The sequence below is a fragment of the Antedon mediterranea genome, chromosome 9 (genome assembly GCF_964355755.1).
Source record: "Antedon mediterranea chromosome 9, ecAntMedi1.1, whole genome shotgun sequence".
In the NCBI taxonomy this organism is placed as follows: Eukaryota; Metazoa; Echinodermata; class Crinoidea; order Comatulida; family Antedonidae; genus Antedon; species Antedon mediterranea.
In genome coordinates this window covers 550364-568813 of record NC_092678.1, presented here as the reverse complement: position 1 = coordinate 568813, position 18450 = coordinate 550364, and the positions used below count along the sequence as shown (strand labels likewise).

Genomic DNA, 18450 nt, shown 5'->3' with positions numbered 1-18450 from the left:
AGATAGGATTACATTCAGGAGAGAACAAGGAGGAGGTGTGCTTGAGATAGGATTACATTCAGGAGAGAACAAGGAGGATGTGTGCTTGAGATAGGATTACATTCAGGAGAGAACAAGAAGGAGGTGTGCTTGAGATAGGATTACATTCAGGAGAGAACAAGGAGGATGTGTGCTTGAGATAGGATTACATTCAGGAGAGAACAAGGAGGATGTGTGCTTGAGATAGGATTACATTCAGGAGAGAACAAGGAGGATGTGTGCTTGAGATAGGATTACATTCAGGAGAGAACAAGGAGGATGTGTGCTTGAGATAGGATTACATTCAGGAGAGAACAAGAAGGAGGTGTGCTTGAGATAGGATTACATTCAGGAGAGAACAAGGAGGATGTGTGCTTGAGATAGGATTACATTCAGGAGAGAACAAGGAGGAGGTGTGCTTGAGATAGGATTACATTCAGGAGAGAACAAGGAGGATGTGTGCTTGAGATAGTATTACATTCAGGAGAGAACAAGGAGGAGGTGTGCTTGAGATAGGATTACATTCAGGAGAGAACAAGGAGGATGTGTGCTTGAGTTTGTTTCTTTTTTGGAGGAAACAGATTCTGTTTGATTATTTATGGTATTAATTTGTATCTTGTTAAATGTTTTGATGTATTTCATTGTATTAAGTGACACTAACATGTTAGTGTCTGTCAATTTGATTTATATTATATAAAACCATTGTGTCATTTCACTTCAAGTTCGTTAACATTTGATTGACAGCTCATCAAATAACTGTATTAGATTTAAAGATTCTTTAATAAACTTTAATAATGGATGAAGTGATCGATTTTAACTGATAGGTCTTGTATTGTTTTCCACTTCAAAAATGACAGAATTCATTTAAATTTGTCAACTAACTGCACGAGGATGATGACAAAGAAAACTGATGTATCTGGAAATTCTTAGCGGGCATACACCAAGATCATGTACGGAAGGGTCGTACTAATTAACAGACAATCTTAATGAATGTTATTGACTGGCAACAAAGCAACAACATTCTCTCTGAATCGACAACAACAATATAAGAACTGAATAACTGTTACCAGTCTAGACTAACAGCTATCAACACTCCATCAAGTAACTTTAATTTATAAATATAGCTAACATTAGCTAACAGTATCAAATCAGAATTCCATTGTAATGTGGTAATGTTATATTTAGAACATTTTAACATTATTATCTTGGACAGCGCTCACAAGAAACGAAGAGGAAGTAGAAATGTTGGTGATGTGAAATCAATATGCTCTAGTGATAAGTGATTTATAAAAGGGACTTATGATCTTAAGTCACACTTAATCATTTACCTTTGTACAGTTGGTGTCAGACTTATCAAGGAAATTTGAACTTAAGTCACACTTAATCATTTACCTTTGTACAGTGTGTCAGACTTATCAAGGAACTTTGGACTTAAGTCACACTTAATCATTTACCTTTGTACAGTGTGTCAGACTTATCAAAGGACTTTGAACTTAAGTCACACTTAACAGTGTGTCAGACTTATCAAGGGACTTTGGACTTAAGTCACACTTAATCATTTACCTTTGTACAGTGTGTCAGACTTATCAAGGAACTTTGGACTTAAGTCACACTTAATCATTTACCTTTGTACAGTGTGTCAGACTTATCAAGGAACTTTGAACTTAAGTCACACTTAATCATTTACCTTTGTACAGTGTGTCAGACTTATCAAGGAACTTAGGACTTAAGTCACACTTAATCATTTACCTTTGTACAGTTGGTGTCAGACTTATCAAGGGACTTTGAACTTAAGTCACACTTAATCATTTACCTTTGTACAGTGTGTCAGACTTATCAAGGAACTTTGAACTTAAGTCACACTTAATTATTTACCTTTGTACAGTTGGTGTCAGACTTTTCAAGGAACTTTGGACTTAAGTCACACTTAATCATTTACCTTTGTACAGTGTGTCAGACTTATCAAGGGACTTTGGACTTAAGTCACACTTAATCATTTACCTCTGTACAGTGTGTCAGACTTATCAAGGGACCTTGGACTTAAGTCACACTTAACAGTGTGTCAGACTTATCAAGGGACTTTGGACTTAAGTCACACTTAATCATTTACCTTTGTACAGTTGGTATCAGACTTATCATATCACTATGAACAAGACAGATGTTAAAAACATAACTGATTACGATCATAACTATAACTACGTAGAGCTATGTATATGGATAGCTTTATCTTGGTGGATAATACTTGGGAATATGTTGGTTGTCTTTGTTTATGTCAAGAAGAGAATGTACACGGACTTATCGAAACGCGTTCAACTAAGTTTAAGCATCGTTGATTTAAGTTCAGGAGTGACTGGTCTGTTGCGTGGTATCTTTGTACTTATATTTGGTAGAAATTCAATTTTAGTATTATTAATGCTAAATTTAATTTACATCATGGTTAGTATATCCCAACTGCAATTAATTTTATTAACGATCGAACGATATATAGTTGTTGTGTACCCCTTTCGATATCAGGCACTGATCACATCTCGCGCCATCAATATCGGACTTGTCTGTTCCGTTTTTTTGTCTCTAGCTTTCGTGATGTTTGTTTTTATATTTGTATATTTTGTTGGGTTTTCAACCGCAATGTTTGTAATGAATTCTATACAAGTTTTAGCTTTTCTGCTGCTTTGTGTTTTAAATTACATTATTTATGTAAATGCCAGAAATCAAAAGATGAAAATTGATGCCATTGAAAATCAAGTGAGAAAGTGCAAGCGCGTAAGAGACTTCAAAGCAACTAAATCAATTCTAATTATATCGTGTGCGCATGCTGTATGCACATATCCCTTGATGCTGTATTCACTGTATCAAGGTGTATTGGGTGTCCTTTATGGTGTTAACAATATTATGGCTGGTAACGTATTTATGATCCTCTTCACTATTATGTATTCAAATTGTGGAATGAACCCTATTGTTTATTCGTTTAGAAATCAAGAATTTATTCAATATTTGCGTAGTTTGACAAGAAAATGGTAGAAAATGTCTCCTCCATTGATTTTCTACATCTTTAAGCCTTATCTAAACTTTATGTGATAACAAAATGTGATGTGCCCATATATGGACATGATGATGTCAATTCAATACCATATTTGGGCAAGTCACTACCATATTTGGGCACATCACACTAGTTTGATAATGTAGACAGAGCTTTAGTAAAGATGTGTTTTGGACAAATGCTGTGTTGTTTAGTGTTCTACAGTAGTATAGTATAGCACATAAAGTTCAAGACCAAAGAAACTGACCAAAGAAACTGACCACCGCTGAGTAAGAGTGGTCCATCCTTCAGAGGTTGTCTGTAATGTTAAAACATCCGCATTGATGTCCGTTCCTCCTAATTGGGGCGGGGGAGGGGGGAGGGGATGGGCTTGGTCCATGAATATGATGTCCCCTGTATAGAGGTATCCCAATGGTAGTGTTCTTTGTCAGGTAGTTAGTTGTTGGTTAGAGTATGTAGGTATAATAACTCCATGGTTGTTGAGGCGATATGCCACAATGTATAGATGGCAATTATAATTGTGATTTAATTTGAATTTGATTGGAAACTTGACCGGTTGTTATCTTAAGTGTGTGATGGACGGAAAAAGACCAATCAGATTTGGGTTCATCCATTATTAACAAGTCAATTCATATTATATTATATGTCAATCATATGTTTGCTTCAGTGACTAGATTTTTTTTTCTTGTAACATGGACTTTTTTTGTTCGCTTGTTTGATGAGATAATCTAATTCGATTTTGTAATAGGCCTACAACTAATTATTTTTTTCTGTAATTATTGCTAAATGCATCTGTGTAGGCCTACTGCCGAAAACGCTAATATTGGCATTTTTGTACAACTGTCGTATGGTCTATGTATAGACAATAGGAATCACATAATAAAGTATTTACTTACATGACCACCAAAACTTAGTTTTGAAAGTTTCGTTCACGATGGTGTATTTCTGATTGTCATTTAACGGACGAGAAGAGGATGAATGAAACTGGGATACCAACACAGTTAAGTTGCGTTCAAATTGGTCTTTCTCCGATTGTTATTTAATGGATGAGAAGTTCATGAATTTAAACTGGGATACCAACACAGTTAAGTTCCGTTTACATTGGTCTATCTCCGATTGTTATTTAATGGACGAGAAGTTCATGAATTAAACTGGGATACCAACACAGTTAAGTTCCGTTTACATTGGTCTATCTCCGATTGTTATTTAATGGACGAGAAGTTCATGAATTAAACTGGGATACCAACACAGTTAAGTTCCGTTTACATTGGTCTATCTCCGATTGTTATTTAACGACGAAAAGATAATGAATGAAACTAGCACAGGGTGTCCTTCTGTTCCGAGTACGACAATCTGGGTCGTCATCTCATTTTGGGTAATCATCGGAAATGCATGTGTCGTTATCGTTTCTGTTAAGAAGAAGTTGTACACCAAAATGACCAAACGAATTCAGTTAAGCCTAGCCACAACTGACTTAAGTTCAGGTGTGTTTGGCTGCTTATGGTCTGTGACGTGTGATATAGTCGATTTCGAAAACATTTTAAGAAAAATATTAGTGTGTTTGATGTTAACATCACAATTTCAGTTAGGCTTGTTGACGACAGAGCGTTATGTAGCTGTCGTGCACCCATTTAAACACCACCGACTTATGTCCAGTCGCGTCGTGGACGTTGGTCTTGCGTGGACGGTCATCTTAGCGTTAGCTATTGTAGTAATGGACATTTACCTGTCGCCTGTCATCGGCCGCTCACAGTATATGATGATTTCATCAACATTACAAATTGCTCTTGTGGTGCTACACATTCTTTTCAATTTAATTATATACTTAAAAGCGAGAAATCAACAACTGAAAATTGCATTCGTTGAGAGTCACGTGATAAAATCCAAACGCTTAAAAGACTACAAAGCAACAAAGACAACATTAATAATGTTTGGTGCGTTTGCAATATCATCCTTACCGCTTTTGATAACGTCATTGTATATCAATGTTACTGACAATATGCAAAGTGAAGAAGCATTAACTGACGCGCAAGAGATATTCCTTATTTGGTCATATTCCAACGCCGGTATGAACCCAATTGTTTATTCCTTTAGAAACAAAGAATTTATTCAGTTTTTGTTGTCTTAAACTAGATGAAAAAAATTTTTTTAATTTATTTAGTTTGAACATAAACGAAATAACCGAACGGACGCTATATATAGCAACTAGAGGTACCATGTTCTATCATGGAGAAACATAAACCCAGTCAGCTGTAACGATAAGTTAGTTAATTCAAAAACTTTTAATATTTCAAGAGGGCGCTATAAACATCGCGTTCTTCTATCTGTGATGTTCATAATCGTCGACTTGCAAAAAAAAACACATTCGCGTTTTAAAACACACATGTCAAATTGACGAACAGGATTTAATTTCGTTCAGTATTTTAAAGAGCAAAACAATATCGATGACTATCGTAATATTGCGTGGCATCTCTGGTGTAAATATACTTGATGAGTTATGTGATAGCATACGTGATGTAGTTATAGTCATATAAACGTACATTTTGAAATTGCTGTGACTGCTTAAGGATCTTTTAAAGCGTAATTCTTCACAAAGAACAAGAAAGACTAAGTGAACGTGTATTGCACACAAAACGGTTTCTACAAACTATGGAGGAAGTAAACAACCAAACAACAAATGATGTGTTATGTACACCTAAAACATACTTGGCATTTTATATTGGTTTGTCGATTGTCATCATCCTAGGGAATGTACTCGTTGTGTATGTTTGTACGCGAAAGAAGCTGTTTGAACACCCTACCTGGCGAATACAACTAAGCTTAAGCTTCGTTGATATTTTAACGGGTGTAATTGGTCTAAATTGGTCAATCGTTGCAATATTTTGTTCTTTTAATTCGTTATCAATTACAATAGTTGGATGTGTTGTCTGGTTAATGACTTTTGTGTCTATACATCATTTGCTGCTACTTGCGTCCGAACGTTACATCGCCGTTACGTATCCGTTACACCACGCGCAGTACATGCCGAACCCGCGCGTTGATAAGCTGTTAGTTGTTGCTTGGGTGACAGCGTTATTTATTTGTACATGTTTTACCATCGTATTTTATGTTGTTCACCAATATTTTATTTTATACATTTTACAATTTGTGCACAGCATTGCCATGGTGACTATAATGTGCGTGTTGCACTACAAGGTGTTCAAAGTGGCCAAAACACAGCAAACGAAAATAACAGTTAATGTTCCAATAATAAACAGAAAAGTTATTAGACCTAAAAATGAAACACGAGCAACAAAAACCAGTGTCATAATCTGCTCCGTATTTATCATATGTTTTCTGCCAACAATCCTATTCAACGCATTATCTATTATATTGACGGCGCTTAATAGGCCTATGCAAAATGAAACCAGTAACTCTTTTGGTTATGTTTTAAATTTCTGCTTATACGCTAATTCGGCTATTAACCCGGTTATTTATTGTATGAGGAATCGAGAGTTTCGCCGACAGTTGAAAGATATCTGTAGAATGTGAAACAAGCTAACTATTGGTGGCATGTGAGAACAACATTTATTCAGATTGTATGCCTACTGTACATTAACTAATTCGAGATTACGAATAAATGAATATTATTTCTTATTAAGACCTATTTAAGATTAAGCGGTCGTATATCGGGTGGCGTGTGCGCGCCGTAGTGTGCGTGTGCGTGGTTGAGCAAAAGGTGGGATGTTAGCGTTTGTTTATAGGAAGAAATTATACACCAAAATGACCAAACGAATTCAGTTAAGCCTAGCCACAACTGACTTAAGTTCAGGTGTGTTTGGCTGCTTATGGTCGGTGACGTGTGAAATAGTCGATTTCGAAAACATTTAAAGAAAAATATTAAAATCTAAAAAAACAAAAAAAAACCAGATGAAAAAAATCCAAATTTTATTTAATTTATTTTGGACATAAACGAACGATACGAACGCTTAATATTGGAAAAAACAACAACTAGGCCTAGAGATACTATGTTCTATTGAGCATAAACACAGTCAGCTGTAACGATACATGTTCATAATCGTCGACTTGCCAAAATAGAAAACACATTCCCGTTGTCACATGTCAATTTGACAAACAGGATTTAATTTCGTTGAATATTTTGAAGAGCAAAACAAAACAATATCGATGACTACCGTAATATTGCGTGGCATCTCTGATAAATATACTTGATGTGTTTGAATGTGTATTATGAGTTATAGTCTTACAAACGGACATTGTGAAACTGCTGTGTGCGATTACTTTTAAAGCGCCATTCTAGACTAACATTCAACGGTATTATTGTTTATTGATTACAAAATTGTTTCTGCAAACTACTTATGGAGAAAGTAAACAACCAAACAACAAATGATGTGTTATGTACACCTAAAACATACTTGGCATTTTATATTTGTTTGTCGATTGTCATCATCCTAGGGAATGTACTCGTTGTGTATGTTTGTACGCGAAAGAAGCTGTTTGAACACCCTACCTGGCGAATACAACTAAGCCTAAGCTTCGTCGATATTTTAACAGGTGTAATTGGTCTAAATTGGTCAATCGTTGCAATATTTTGTCCTTTTAACTCGTTACCAATGACAGTAACTGGATGTGTTGTCTGGTTAATGACTTTTATGTCTCTACATCAATTGCTGCTACTTGCTTCCGAACGTTATATCGCCGTTACGTATCCGTTACACCACGCGCAGTACATGCCGAACGCGCGCGTTGATAAACTGTTAGTTGTTTCTTGGGTGACGGCGTTATTTATTGGTACGTGTTTAACCATCGTATTTTACGTTGACCAATTTATTTTATACACTTTACAATTTTTGTACATCATTGCTATGGTAACTGTTATGTGCGTGTTGCACTACAAGGTGTTCAAAGTGGCCAAAACACAGCAAACGAAAATAACAGTTAATGTTCCAATAATAAACAGAAAAGTTATTAGACCTAAAAATGAAACACGAGCAACAAAAACCAGTGTTATAATATGCGCTGTGTTTATAGTATGTTTGCTGCCAACAATCCTATTCAACTCATTATCTATTATATTGACGGCGCTTAATAGGCCTATGCAAAATGAATCCTTTCAAACATTTGGTTATGTTTTAAATTTCTGCTTATACGCTAATTCGGCTATTAACCCGTTTATTTATTGTATGAGGAATCGAGAGTTTCGCCGACAGTTGAAAGATATCTGTAGAATATGAAACAAGCTAACTATTGGTGGCATGTGAGAACAACATTTATTCAAATTGTATTCCTAATTAACTAATTCGAGATTGCGAATAAATGAATATTATTTGATATAGACCTATTTTAAGATTAAGCGGTCGTATATCGGATGGCGCGCGGTGGTGTGCGTGTGCGCGTTGGTGTGCGTGGTTGGAGCAAAGAGTGGAACTGATATCTGATTGACTGATTTGTGGCAGTTGACGTTTCTCTAGTTGGACTTGTTTTTAACGAATTTGATTGGAGCCTTTGACTTTTCTTAAATACATAGACCTAACTAATTTGTTACATCAACTTTGTATAGCTAAAGTCACTATAGCATATTAATATTATATATATTGATCGTCATGTTTCAGTTTTCGTTCATTTAATTCTGCGTGCAGAGAACGTGAGCTAGTGGTACACTAACGACTTAAGTACCGTACTCAATTTATTTGAAATGGAATACAGCAACGAAACAGCGAGTGTTCATATGGCTCGTCGTTTAAACCATCCATTGCTTTTCACATTTTGGGTTTGTTTGTCGCTGGTCATCATCTCTGGAAATTCTCTCGTGGTTTACGTTGCCGTCAAGAAGAGAATGTTCGAGAATGGAACATGGCGGATCCAGATTAGTCTTAGTATTGTTGATTTACTTTCTGGTTTTGTTGGTTTGATGTGCTCAGTCGTTTTTATATTCTTTGAAAAGACCAGATTAGCGATTTCCATTCTTGAAGGTGGTACATGTATCCTGACGTTGTTATCTCTACAGCATTTGTTAATTATTGCGTTTGAACGTTACATTGCCGTTACGTATCCGTTACACCACGCGCAATACATGCCGAACGCGCGCGTCGATAAAATCATACTGTTTTTTGGTTGGGGATTCGGACTGGCCGTCAAAACAGTCTCTGTGTATGTCTACTACCACTTAGACGCAAACCTGTCGTACTTAATCCAAACCAGTTACGATGCTTTGGTCATAGTGGTGTTAAGCTTACTACACTATATAGTTTACAAAACTGCTAAGGCACAGCAACGGAAAATATCCCCGGTGAATGATGCTAATAAAAAGGATGATGCGCAGGCTACAAAAACTACAGTCATCATATTTTCGATGTTTTTGGTATGTTTTGTACCATTAATCATTTACCAGTTTTACCTGTGCACGTCAACAACCATTGAAGCGAGATACACTCGTCAGGCTAGCATGTTGGAATCGTTTATTATGTGTCTACACTACGCTAACTCCGCCATGAATCCGTTAGTTTATTCCATCAGAAATCGAAAGTTTAATCAACATTTGAAGAAGATGTTTAAACCAAGCTTTTTAAGGAAAAAAATCGATGATTCGGTATCTTCCTTAGTAACTGGCGGAATCTGACTTCTGCACTTGCGCAGCTGGGTTACGCAAGTCTGACGTTAAAGTGTTGTTCCCACTAGCGACGCAACGCAAGGACGTAACGCAACGCAAGTGAATTGACCAATCACAAGCGATGGCTTATTCGAACGCGCAAACAAGAACGAAATGCGAGCTACGAAAACAAGCATCATAATATTTTCAATGTTTTTCGTATGTTTTGCTCCTATAACCGTTTACTATATACACTCAACAATTTCGTACTATCGCCATCAAAACGATTCGATTATCTTTGCAACTGTGGACTTGATTCTTGTCGGTTTGTTGTACGCCAATTCTTTCATGAACCCTCTTGTTTACTCGGTGCGAAATCGAGAGTTTAAACGAGAATTCAAACGTATTTTGAAAATATAAAAGCAAAGGAACAAACTAAATAGATATTTAATTGTCAGATTACGATGTAACGATATAGCGCCATCAACGGTTGAGACGCAGGAAACTTTTTTTCATAATACCAAAGATTTTTATCTTTACGTACTGTCATGTTATGTACTAGTAATATACATAATTAGTGTAAATATATTTTTGTTAGCAATGTAAGAATATAGTAACATACTTGGCCTATTGCAATGTACAAATGACGTCATAGAATGCGTCATAAAGCGTGGTTCCCACTAACGACGCAACACAAGGACGTAACGCAACGCAAGGACGTAACGCAACGCAAGTGAATTGACCAATCACAAGCGATGGCTTATTCGCTTGTGATTGCTAACTGTCTATAACTTCGCTTGTCATTGGTTAAAACGCTTGCGTTGCGTTTACGTCCTCGCGTTACGTTCTAGTGGGAACCAAGCTTACTTGATGATTACGTAGCGTACGCGAAATGCTTGGTTCCCACTAGCGACGCAACACAAGGACGTAACGCAACGCAAGTGAATTGACCAATCACAAGCGATGGCTTATTCGCTTGTGATTGCTAACTGTCTATAACTTCGCTTGTCATTGGTTAAAACGCTTGCGTTGCGTTTACGTCCTTGCGTTACGTTCTAGTGGGAACCAAGCTTAAGGAACGCCAAGAGCGAAAAAATAAATGTAAATGTATATTAACGGTGACACGAATTGATAATATTATTACATCATATTTTGTATTTTAACAATCTTAACAGATCGTGACGTGAAAACGCATTCTATAGAAGAACTGTTGGATATTTTTAATTACGGTATCATCTTGACGTTCGCGTTAAGCATGCGCGCGCGCGTCAGATTTGTGTCTTGTAAAATAGTTGATTTAGTGGTGTAGAGCTGTCATTGTCACTCTCTATTATAATAACTCTATTGAAATACCTCATATTAAACAGAGAAAGTTTAGTGAAGTAGTTATTTAAATAATGATATTGATTGATTTTGACTGATGTACAACATTATTAAAGATTGCTAATTACCATTGCTTTTGATTGACAGATGTCGTCATGTTATTGCAACTTCAGATTTGTGTTTAACTTTGAAATTTACTTGATTTTTCATTTTTACATCTTATACTAAAATTACTTATGTCAATCCTAGACCCATATTGATATTAGCTAATTGTGATTGGCAGACTGATATAAGAATATAACTGAGTTCGTCATCTTGTTAGTAACACAATATACCACTTAAGCATACATACTTAAGCAGAAAATGAAGAAATGAATCGAACTTTTCTGAGTTCTGATATAGTAGATATTGGTGTGCCTGTTGATAGTGATTGAGAGTTAAGAACAGCTCAACATTCAACTTGTTACAATGGTTTCCAACGAAACATCTACAAGTATTTTAACCAAACCATTGTTTATCACTTATTGGACAATTGCTTCATTTTTAGTCGTTTTCGGAAATAGTATGGTGATTTTTATTACTCTAAAACATAAAATGTATAAAAGAGGGAGTTGGCGAATACATTTTAGCCTTAGCATTGTTGACTTGTTGACTGGTTTAATTGCCTTTAACATCCCGTTAATTTATAATTGTTGCAGAGATATCAACGTATCCGTGTTGTCATTCGTTGAAGGTAGCGTGTGGTGGTTGGCTTTGATCTCCGAACAACATCTACTTATTCTTGGTGTTGAACGGTACATAGCAGTTTCATACCCGTTACGTCATGCGACCTTACTACCGATTGAACGAATCGATAAACTGATACTTTTCGCCTGGATATCAGGAGCGTGTATCGGTACAATTGCGGCTACCAGTTACTACTATATTCATCAGAGCATGTTTTTTATGTGCCATGGTTTTTATAACTTGTTAGTGTTGATCATTTTAAGTACGCTGCATTTTACGGTGTATAAGATCGCTAGAACACAGCAAAATAAAATATTTTCAAACAATATTATTACCACCGAAAGGACACACCGCCGAAAAGAAATTCGGGCAACGAAAACTACCATTACCATAGTCTTAATGTTTTTGTTGGCATATTTACCATTGATTATATACCATATTTACGTATCCATATTTTCGTCTGAGTCAATGCCAAACTATTCGTTACATCTGTCCTTCTTAGAGTCGGTTCTTATCTGTCTAGAATATTCCAATTCTATGTCGAATCCTTTCGTTTATTCCATTTGTAATCGCGAATTTAACAGTCATTTGAAACAATTATTTAAACACTAAGCAGAATATTAAGCTTGACTCCTCCCACTAGGACGCAACACAATGACGTGCGCACAACAGTTTTCAGTGTGCCAGTCATGATTGGTTAAAATTGTTCACGTGTTGTTTACGTAATCAAAACGTTGAGTGCATTGATTTGTGGATATCAAGATCACGGTTGGGTTTGACATTTTCTATTGTAAGCAGCTTATCTTATCAAGTTCGAACAGTTTTGTTAGTAGGAGATTAGGGAATACGTTAAGTTGGCGCTGCTAATTTGCGTGCGCGCACGGGCACGTGAACTATGACACGCTCGTGTGACATTTGAGTTGTGTTTTCTGATTGTAGTCATTTTGTTTTAAAATGTACAACATAACGCCTGTGGACCTCGTGACAGATCACACGTTGTTTTCTACATGTTGGTTTTTGTTATCGTTCATTGTAATTGTTGGAAACCTTCTTGTCATCTACGTTTCTACGAAATCAAGATTATATAGGAATGGTATATGGCGTATACAACTAAGTCTGAGCGTTGTAGACTTAATAACTGGCATTTGGAGTATTCAATGGTTGCTAGGGTTTAACATTAAAAGTACCTCTATATTTTTAAGGTCGGTTATGACTGGAAGCGCCTACACCATGATTTACGTATCTCAACAACATTTAATGGTTCTGGCTATAGAGCGCTACGTAGCCGTGACGTATGCATTACGTCATGCGCATCTCTTACCGAACGAACGCATAGATAAACTCATTTTGTTTGCGTGGTTATCAGGAATGTGTATTGGAATGTTCATAACAAGCGTGTATTATTATATAGATGTACACACATATTATGTTTGTAACTCAATTTATAACGTTACAATATTAGTGATTTTGTTCGTACTACATTATAATGTATATACGGCCGCAAGAAAGCAACAACTCAAGATTTCGTCACTCGCATGTTCCGTGAACGATCGGTTGAACAAAAAGAAAGAGATCCGAGCGACTAACACAATCATTATCATTTTCACAATGTTTTTTGTTTGTTATCTACCTATTACCATCTACGATTTAGTAATAAGTATAGTAATAAGGGGTGACGCACGTCGCCGGAATCCTTCCATCTTGGAACTAATTCTTAATATGTTCATGTTTGCTAATTCAGCAATGAATGCGTTCGTTTATTCTATTAGAAACCGAGAATTTAAAAGACAGTTGAAATTGTTTTTAAAAAAATAGATAATAATAAATAAATGTTAGAGTCGTTGTCGATCGATTTTCGATATGTGATTACGGTGGTCTACACAACAAAAGCGGTTAAATACGTAGTCCATACGGTAATGTCACGGTAATACGTAGTCCATGCGGTAATGTCACGGTAATAACATCATCCAGCCATCACTTGGAATTGATGAACAAATTGACAATTGACAAACCAAACTCAACGTATGTATGCGAATAGTACCGCAATATGACGACGGCGTATTATGTAGGTCGTCGCAAAATTGGGAGTCCCGGTCGATCCCGACGCGTGCGCGCAAAGACGCCCTGTACACGTACGCAACGCTAGGAATCTAACCAATCACAAGCGAATGTTAATTCACACTGTTAATTTATGAATTAGTTTAACTTGAGCAAAACATTATTTTTTAGATGATTGACGGCAATACTTAAGTTCGATTTAATAAATTACAACTTCAACAAAATATGATTGACGTGTAGACCTACTTCATATTTCCTTACTTCAAGGGACAATTTTAGTAATGACTGCAGTCTACTACAGATTGGCAAAAATCGATTTCTTTTCCTCAGCAGAAAATTGAACGGTGATAAGATAGGGTCATCAACCATCTGATAACAATATGCTGAGGGAGCTATTGTAGAACACATTTGCGCGCCAACTCTATCCACAGTGCTCACCATCACGTACACAACCGTTTAATGTATCTCTTCTGATACAGTATTAATTTGTCTGTTCGTCCGTTGGCAGTTTAACACTCTCTTCTAATCTGTTGGTTTAAAATGTACAACATAACGTCTGTGGACCTCGTGACAGATCACACGTTGTTTTCTACATGTTGGTTTTTGTTATCGTTCATCGTAATTGTTGGAAACCTTCTTGTCATCTACGTTTCTACGAAATCAAGATTATATAGGAATGGTATATGGCGTATACAACTAAGTCTGAGCGTTGTAGACTTAATAACGGGCATTTTTGGTATTCAATGGTTGCTAGGGTTTAACATTAAAAGTACCTCTATATTTGTAAGGTTGGTTATGACTGGAAGCGCCTACACCATGATTTACGTATCTCAACAACATTTAATGGTTCTGGCTATAGAGCGCTACGTAGCCGTGACGTATGCATTACGTCATGCGCATCTCCTACCGAACGAACGCATAGATAAACTCATTTTGTTTGCGTGGTTATGGGGAATGTGTATTGGAATGTTCATGTCAAGCGTGTATTATTATATAGATGTACACACATTTTATGTGTGTAGCTTAATTGTTAACGTTACAATATTAGTGATCTTGTTCGTACTACATTATAATGTATATACGGCCGCAAGAAAGCAACAACTCAAGATTTCGTCACTCGCATGTTCCGTGGACCATCGGTCGAACAAGAAAAAAGAGATCCGAGCGACAAAAACAAGCATTATCATTTTCACAATGTTTCTTGTTTGTTATCTACCTATTACCATCTACAATTTAAGTATAGTAATAAGAAGTGACGCACGTCTCCATAATCCTTCCATCTTGGAACTAATTCTTGACATTTTCGTGTTCGCTAATTCAGCAATGAATGCGTTTGTTTATTCTATTAGAAACCGAGAATTTAAAAGACAGTTGAAAGTGGTTTTTAAAAAATAAATAATAATAACTGCGTGTACCCACCCTCGTGTTCTCCCCTCCCCCTCCCCTCCTCGAAATGCCCTCTACAATAAATAATAATAACTGCGTGTACCCACCCTCGTGTTCTCCCCTCTTCCTCCCCTCCTCGAAATGCCCTCTAAAATAAATAATAATAACTGCGTGTACCCACCCTCGTGTTCTCTCCTCTCCCCTCGTGTTCTCCCCCTCCCCTCCACGAAATTCCCTCTACAATTTTAAAGCATTCATTTGCGACGACCTAATATTCTTTTGATGTCGTCGTCCATCTCTGAATAAATTTCGATTCGCGCGATGATCGTCGGAGAACTGCACAATAACCCGGTTAAAATTCGTAGTTATATACCGTTTTCTGTGATAACATAATCCATGAAAAGTCACAGTGACCTGGAATCGACCAAAACACAACGTTGTGAATATAGTACCTTCATATATGTCGACATCGCAAGTGCTAGGCGTCTCAAAATCGAAGCTTCCTAACGTTTGTTGGTAACAACGCACGCAACAACACAAGACGCACATGCAACAATGCAAGACGTACACGCAACAACACAAGACGCACACGCAACAACACAAGACGCACACGCAACAACACAAGACTCACACGCAACAACACAAGACGTACGCGCAACAACACAAGACGCACACGCAACAACACAAGACGCACACGCAACAACACAAGACTCACACGCAACAACACAAGACGTACGCGCAACAACACAAGACGAACGCGCAACAACGCAAGACGTACACGCAACAACACAAGATGCACACGCAACAACACAAGATGTAGCTGCGCTAGTAATTTGACCAATCACAAGTGACGGTTGAATAAAACAGTGCTTTGAAGTAGTATAACGTATTAGTTTATTAACTTTTCGAGATGATTGACGCCAATACTTAATTTCGATCTAAAAAGTGACAACTTCAACAAAATATGATTGACGTGTACTTCATATTTCCCTACTTGAATAGTGTGCATTGCAATTCTAATATTATTGGAACAAACATTACAAGTTTAATAATTGCTGCTACATATTGACGACAGAAATCGATTATCTTTCTTCAGTACAATATTGAACGTTGAGGCGACAAGATAGTTGCGAACAAAACAGAATAATCGTGATGAGGAAAACTCCGAATGGTGCATCAACTATTTCATATAGGAAAACAACCTGGTGGGAGACCTGTTTCGGAAAACACAGCACAGAAGACGACCGATATAGGCCGCGCCTGCGTTAGTCAGATGTTACGTTGACGCGCGCGTAACCGTTGAGGCGGCATCGTAAGAAGGATAACAACGGCGAAAATGACTGACGTACAAAATAAAACTACTTTTGTTATAATTTACACATTTCATTCGTCGCTTGTTGTACTCTGGATGTCCATGTCAATTTTAATAATTTGTGGTAATTTACTGGTGATGTGGGTCTGCATCAAACGAAGGATGTATGAAAATGGAGTGTGGAGAATACAACTAAGTCTCAGCGTTGTCGATTTTATTAGCGGTATACTCAGTATTCAGTGGTATTTGACGTTGAATTTGTTTCACGGGAATTCGGTTTTAAACGTAATTACTAGCGGCAGCTCGTGGTGGATGGTTTTCATATCTGAACAGCATTTAATGATTCTCGCAATCGAACGTTACGTCAATGTGAAGTATCCGTTACGTCACGCGCAGTACCTTCCAAATAGGCGTATTGATAAATTGATAGTTTTTGCCTGGGGTTCCGGAACATGCGTCGCTGCATGGGCTTCATATTTTTTTTTCTTTGTCGAAAGAAAAATATTTTATTTAAGTCAAACTATGTACATTTGTTTCATCTTGTTTGTTTTGTGTGCCTTACATTTTAGCGTCTACAAACTTGCCAAAAACCAGGAACGACGCATTTTCTCAATTCGTGTTATTGGTGAAAATGAACGCGCAAACAAGAACGAAATGCGAGCTACGAAAACAAGCATCATAATATTTTCAATGTTTTTCGTATGTTTTGCTCCTATAACCGTTTACTATATACACTCAACAATTTCGTACTATCGCCATCAAAACGATTCGATTATCTTTGCAACTGTGGACTTGGTTCTTGTCGGTTTGTTGTACGCCAATTCTTTCATGAACCCTCTTGTTTACTCTGTGCGAAATCGAGAGTTTAAACGAGAATTCAAACGTATTTTGAAAATATAAAAACTAAGGAAGAAACTAAATAGATATTTAACTGTCAAATTACGATTTAGCGATATAGCGCCATCAACGGTTGAGACGCGGGAAACTTTTTTTCCTAATACCAAAGATCTTTATCTTTACGTTACTGTTATGTACTAGTAATATACATAATTAGTGTAAATATATTTTTGTTAGCAATGTAAGAATATTGTAACATACTTGGCCTATTGCAATGTGCAAATGACGTCATAGAATGCGTCATAATATGAGGAACTGCTGTGCATATCCATGTTGTATTATGTATTAAAGAACCACATATTACCATGTGTTGTTACTCTCGATTACTAAAGCTCTGTCTACACTATCAAACTGTATGTGATAAAAAAAAGTGTAATCTGCCCAAATATGGTAGTGATATGACATCATCATGTCCATGGGCACATCATATTTGTTTGTCACATAAAGTTTGATAGTGTTGACAGAGTTTTGGAGTAATTAATATGATATTAAACAATGTCTTACTGTAATGAACATAAAATATTACTAAAATTTATGTTTTTATTTCACAAAGCACTTATAATAAATCACAAACATGTTGTCACAAATAGGTCGGTCGAATAATGTAAAGAACCACAGTCACCGCTGATGTTTTGTTTAGCAATTGGCGGAATTGGATAACAGCAGTACCTTCGGGCGACCCAACATCAAAGTGTCCCTGAATTATATGTGCTGGCATCTATATTGCCATTATATGTGCTGGCATCTATATTGCCATTATATGTACGTGCTGGCATCTATATTGCCATTATATGTGCTGGCATCTATATTGCCATTATATGTGCTGGCATCTATATTGCCATTATATGTGCTGGCATCTATATTGCCATTATATGTGCTGGCATCTATATTGCCATTATATGTGCTGGCATCTATATTGCCATTATATGTGCTGGCATCTATATTGCCATTATATGTGCTGGCATCTATATTGCCATTATATGTGCTGGCATCTATATTGCCATTATATGTGCTGGCATCTATATTGCCATTATATGTGCTGGCATCTATATTGCCATTATATGTGCTCTGGCATCTATATTGCCATTATATGTGCTCTGACAT

At 36.7% G+C, this 18450-nt stretch overlaps 2 protein-coding genes across 2 annotated transcripts; both read left to right on the top strand.

The window, feature by feature from the left end:
• The first annotated feature begins 7413 nt into the window (after positions 1–7413).
• On the top strand, positions 7414–8589 carry LOC140059320 (adenosine receptor A2a-like). Its single transcript, XM_072105197.1, has one exon. It carries the CDS (start codon positions 7414–7416, stop codon positions 8287–8289), a length of 876 nt encoding a protein of 291 aa, XP_071961298.1. The 3' UTR covers positions 8290–8589.
• Positions 8590–8891: 302 nt separating this feature from the next.
• On the top strand, positions 8892–17866 carry LOC140059319 (melanocortin receptor 5-like). The gene is made up of 3 exons (XM_072105196.1): positions 8892–9103; positions 11666–11862; positions 16442–17866. The coding sequence occupies exons 1-3, from the start codon at positions 8892–8894 to the stop codon at positions 17347–17349; spliced, it is 1317 nt and encodes a 438-aa protein (XP_071961297.1). The 3' UTR covers positions 17350–17866.
• Positions 17867–18450: the final 584 nt, after the last annotated feature.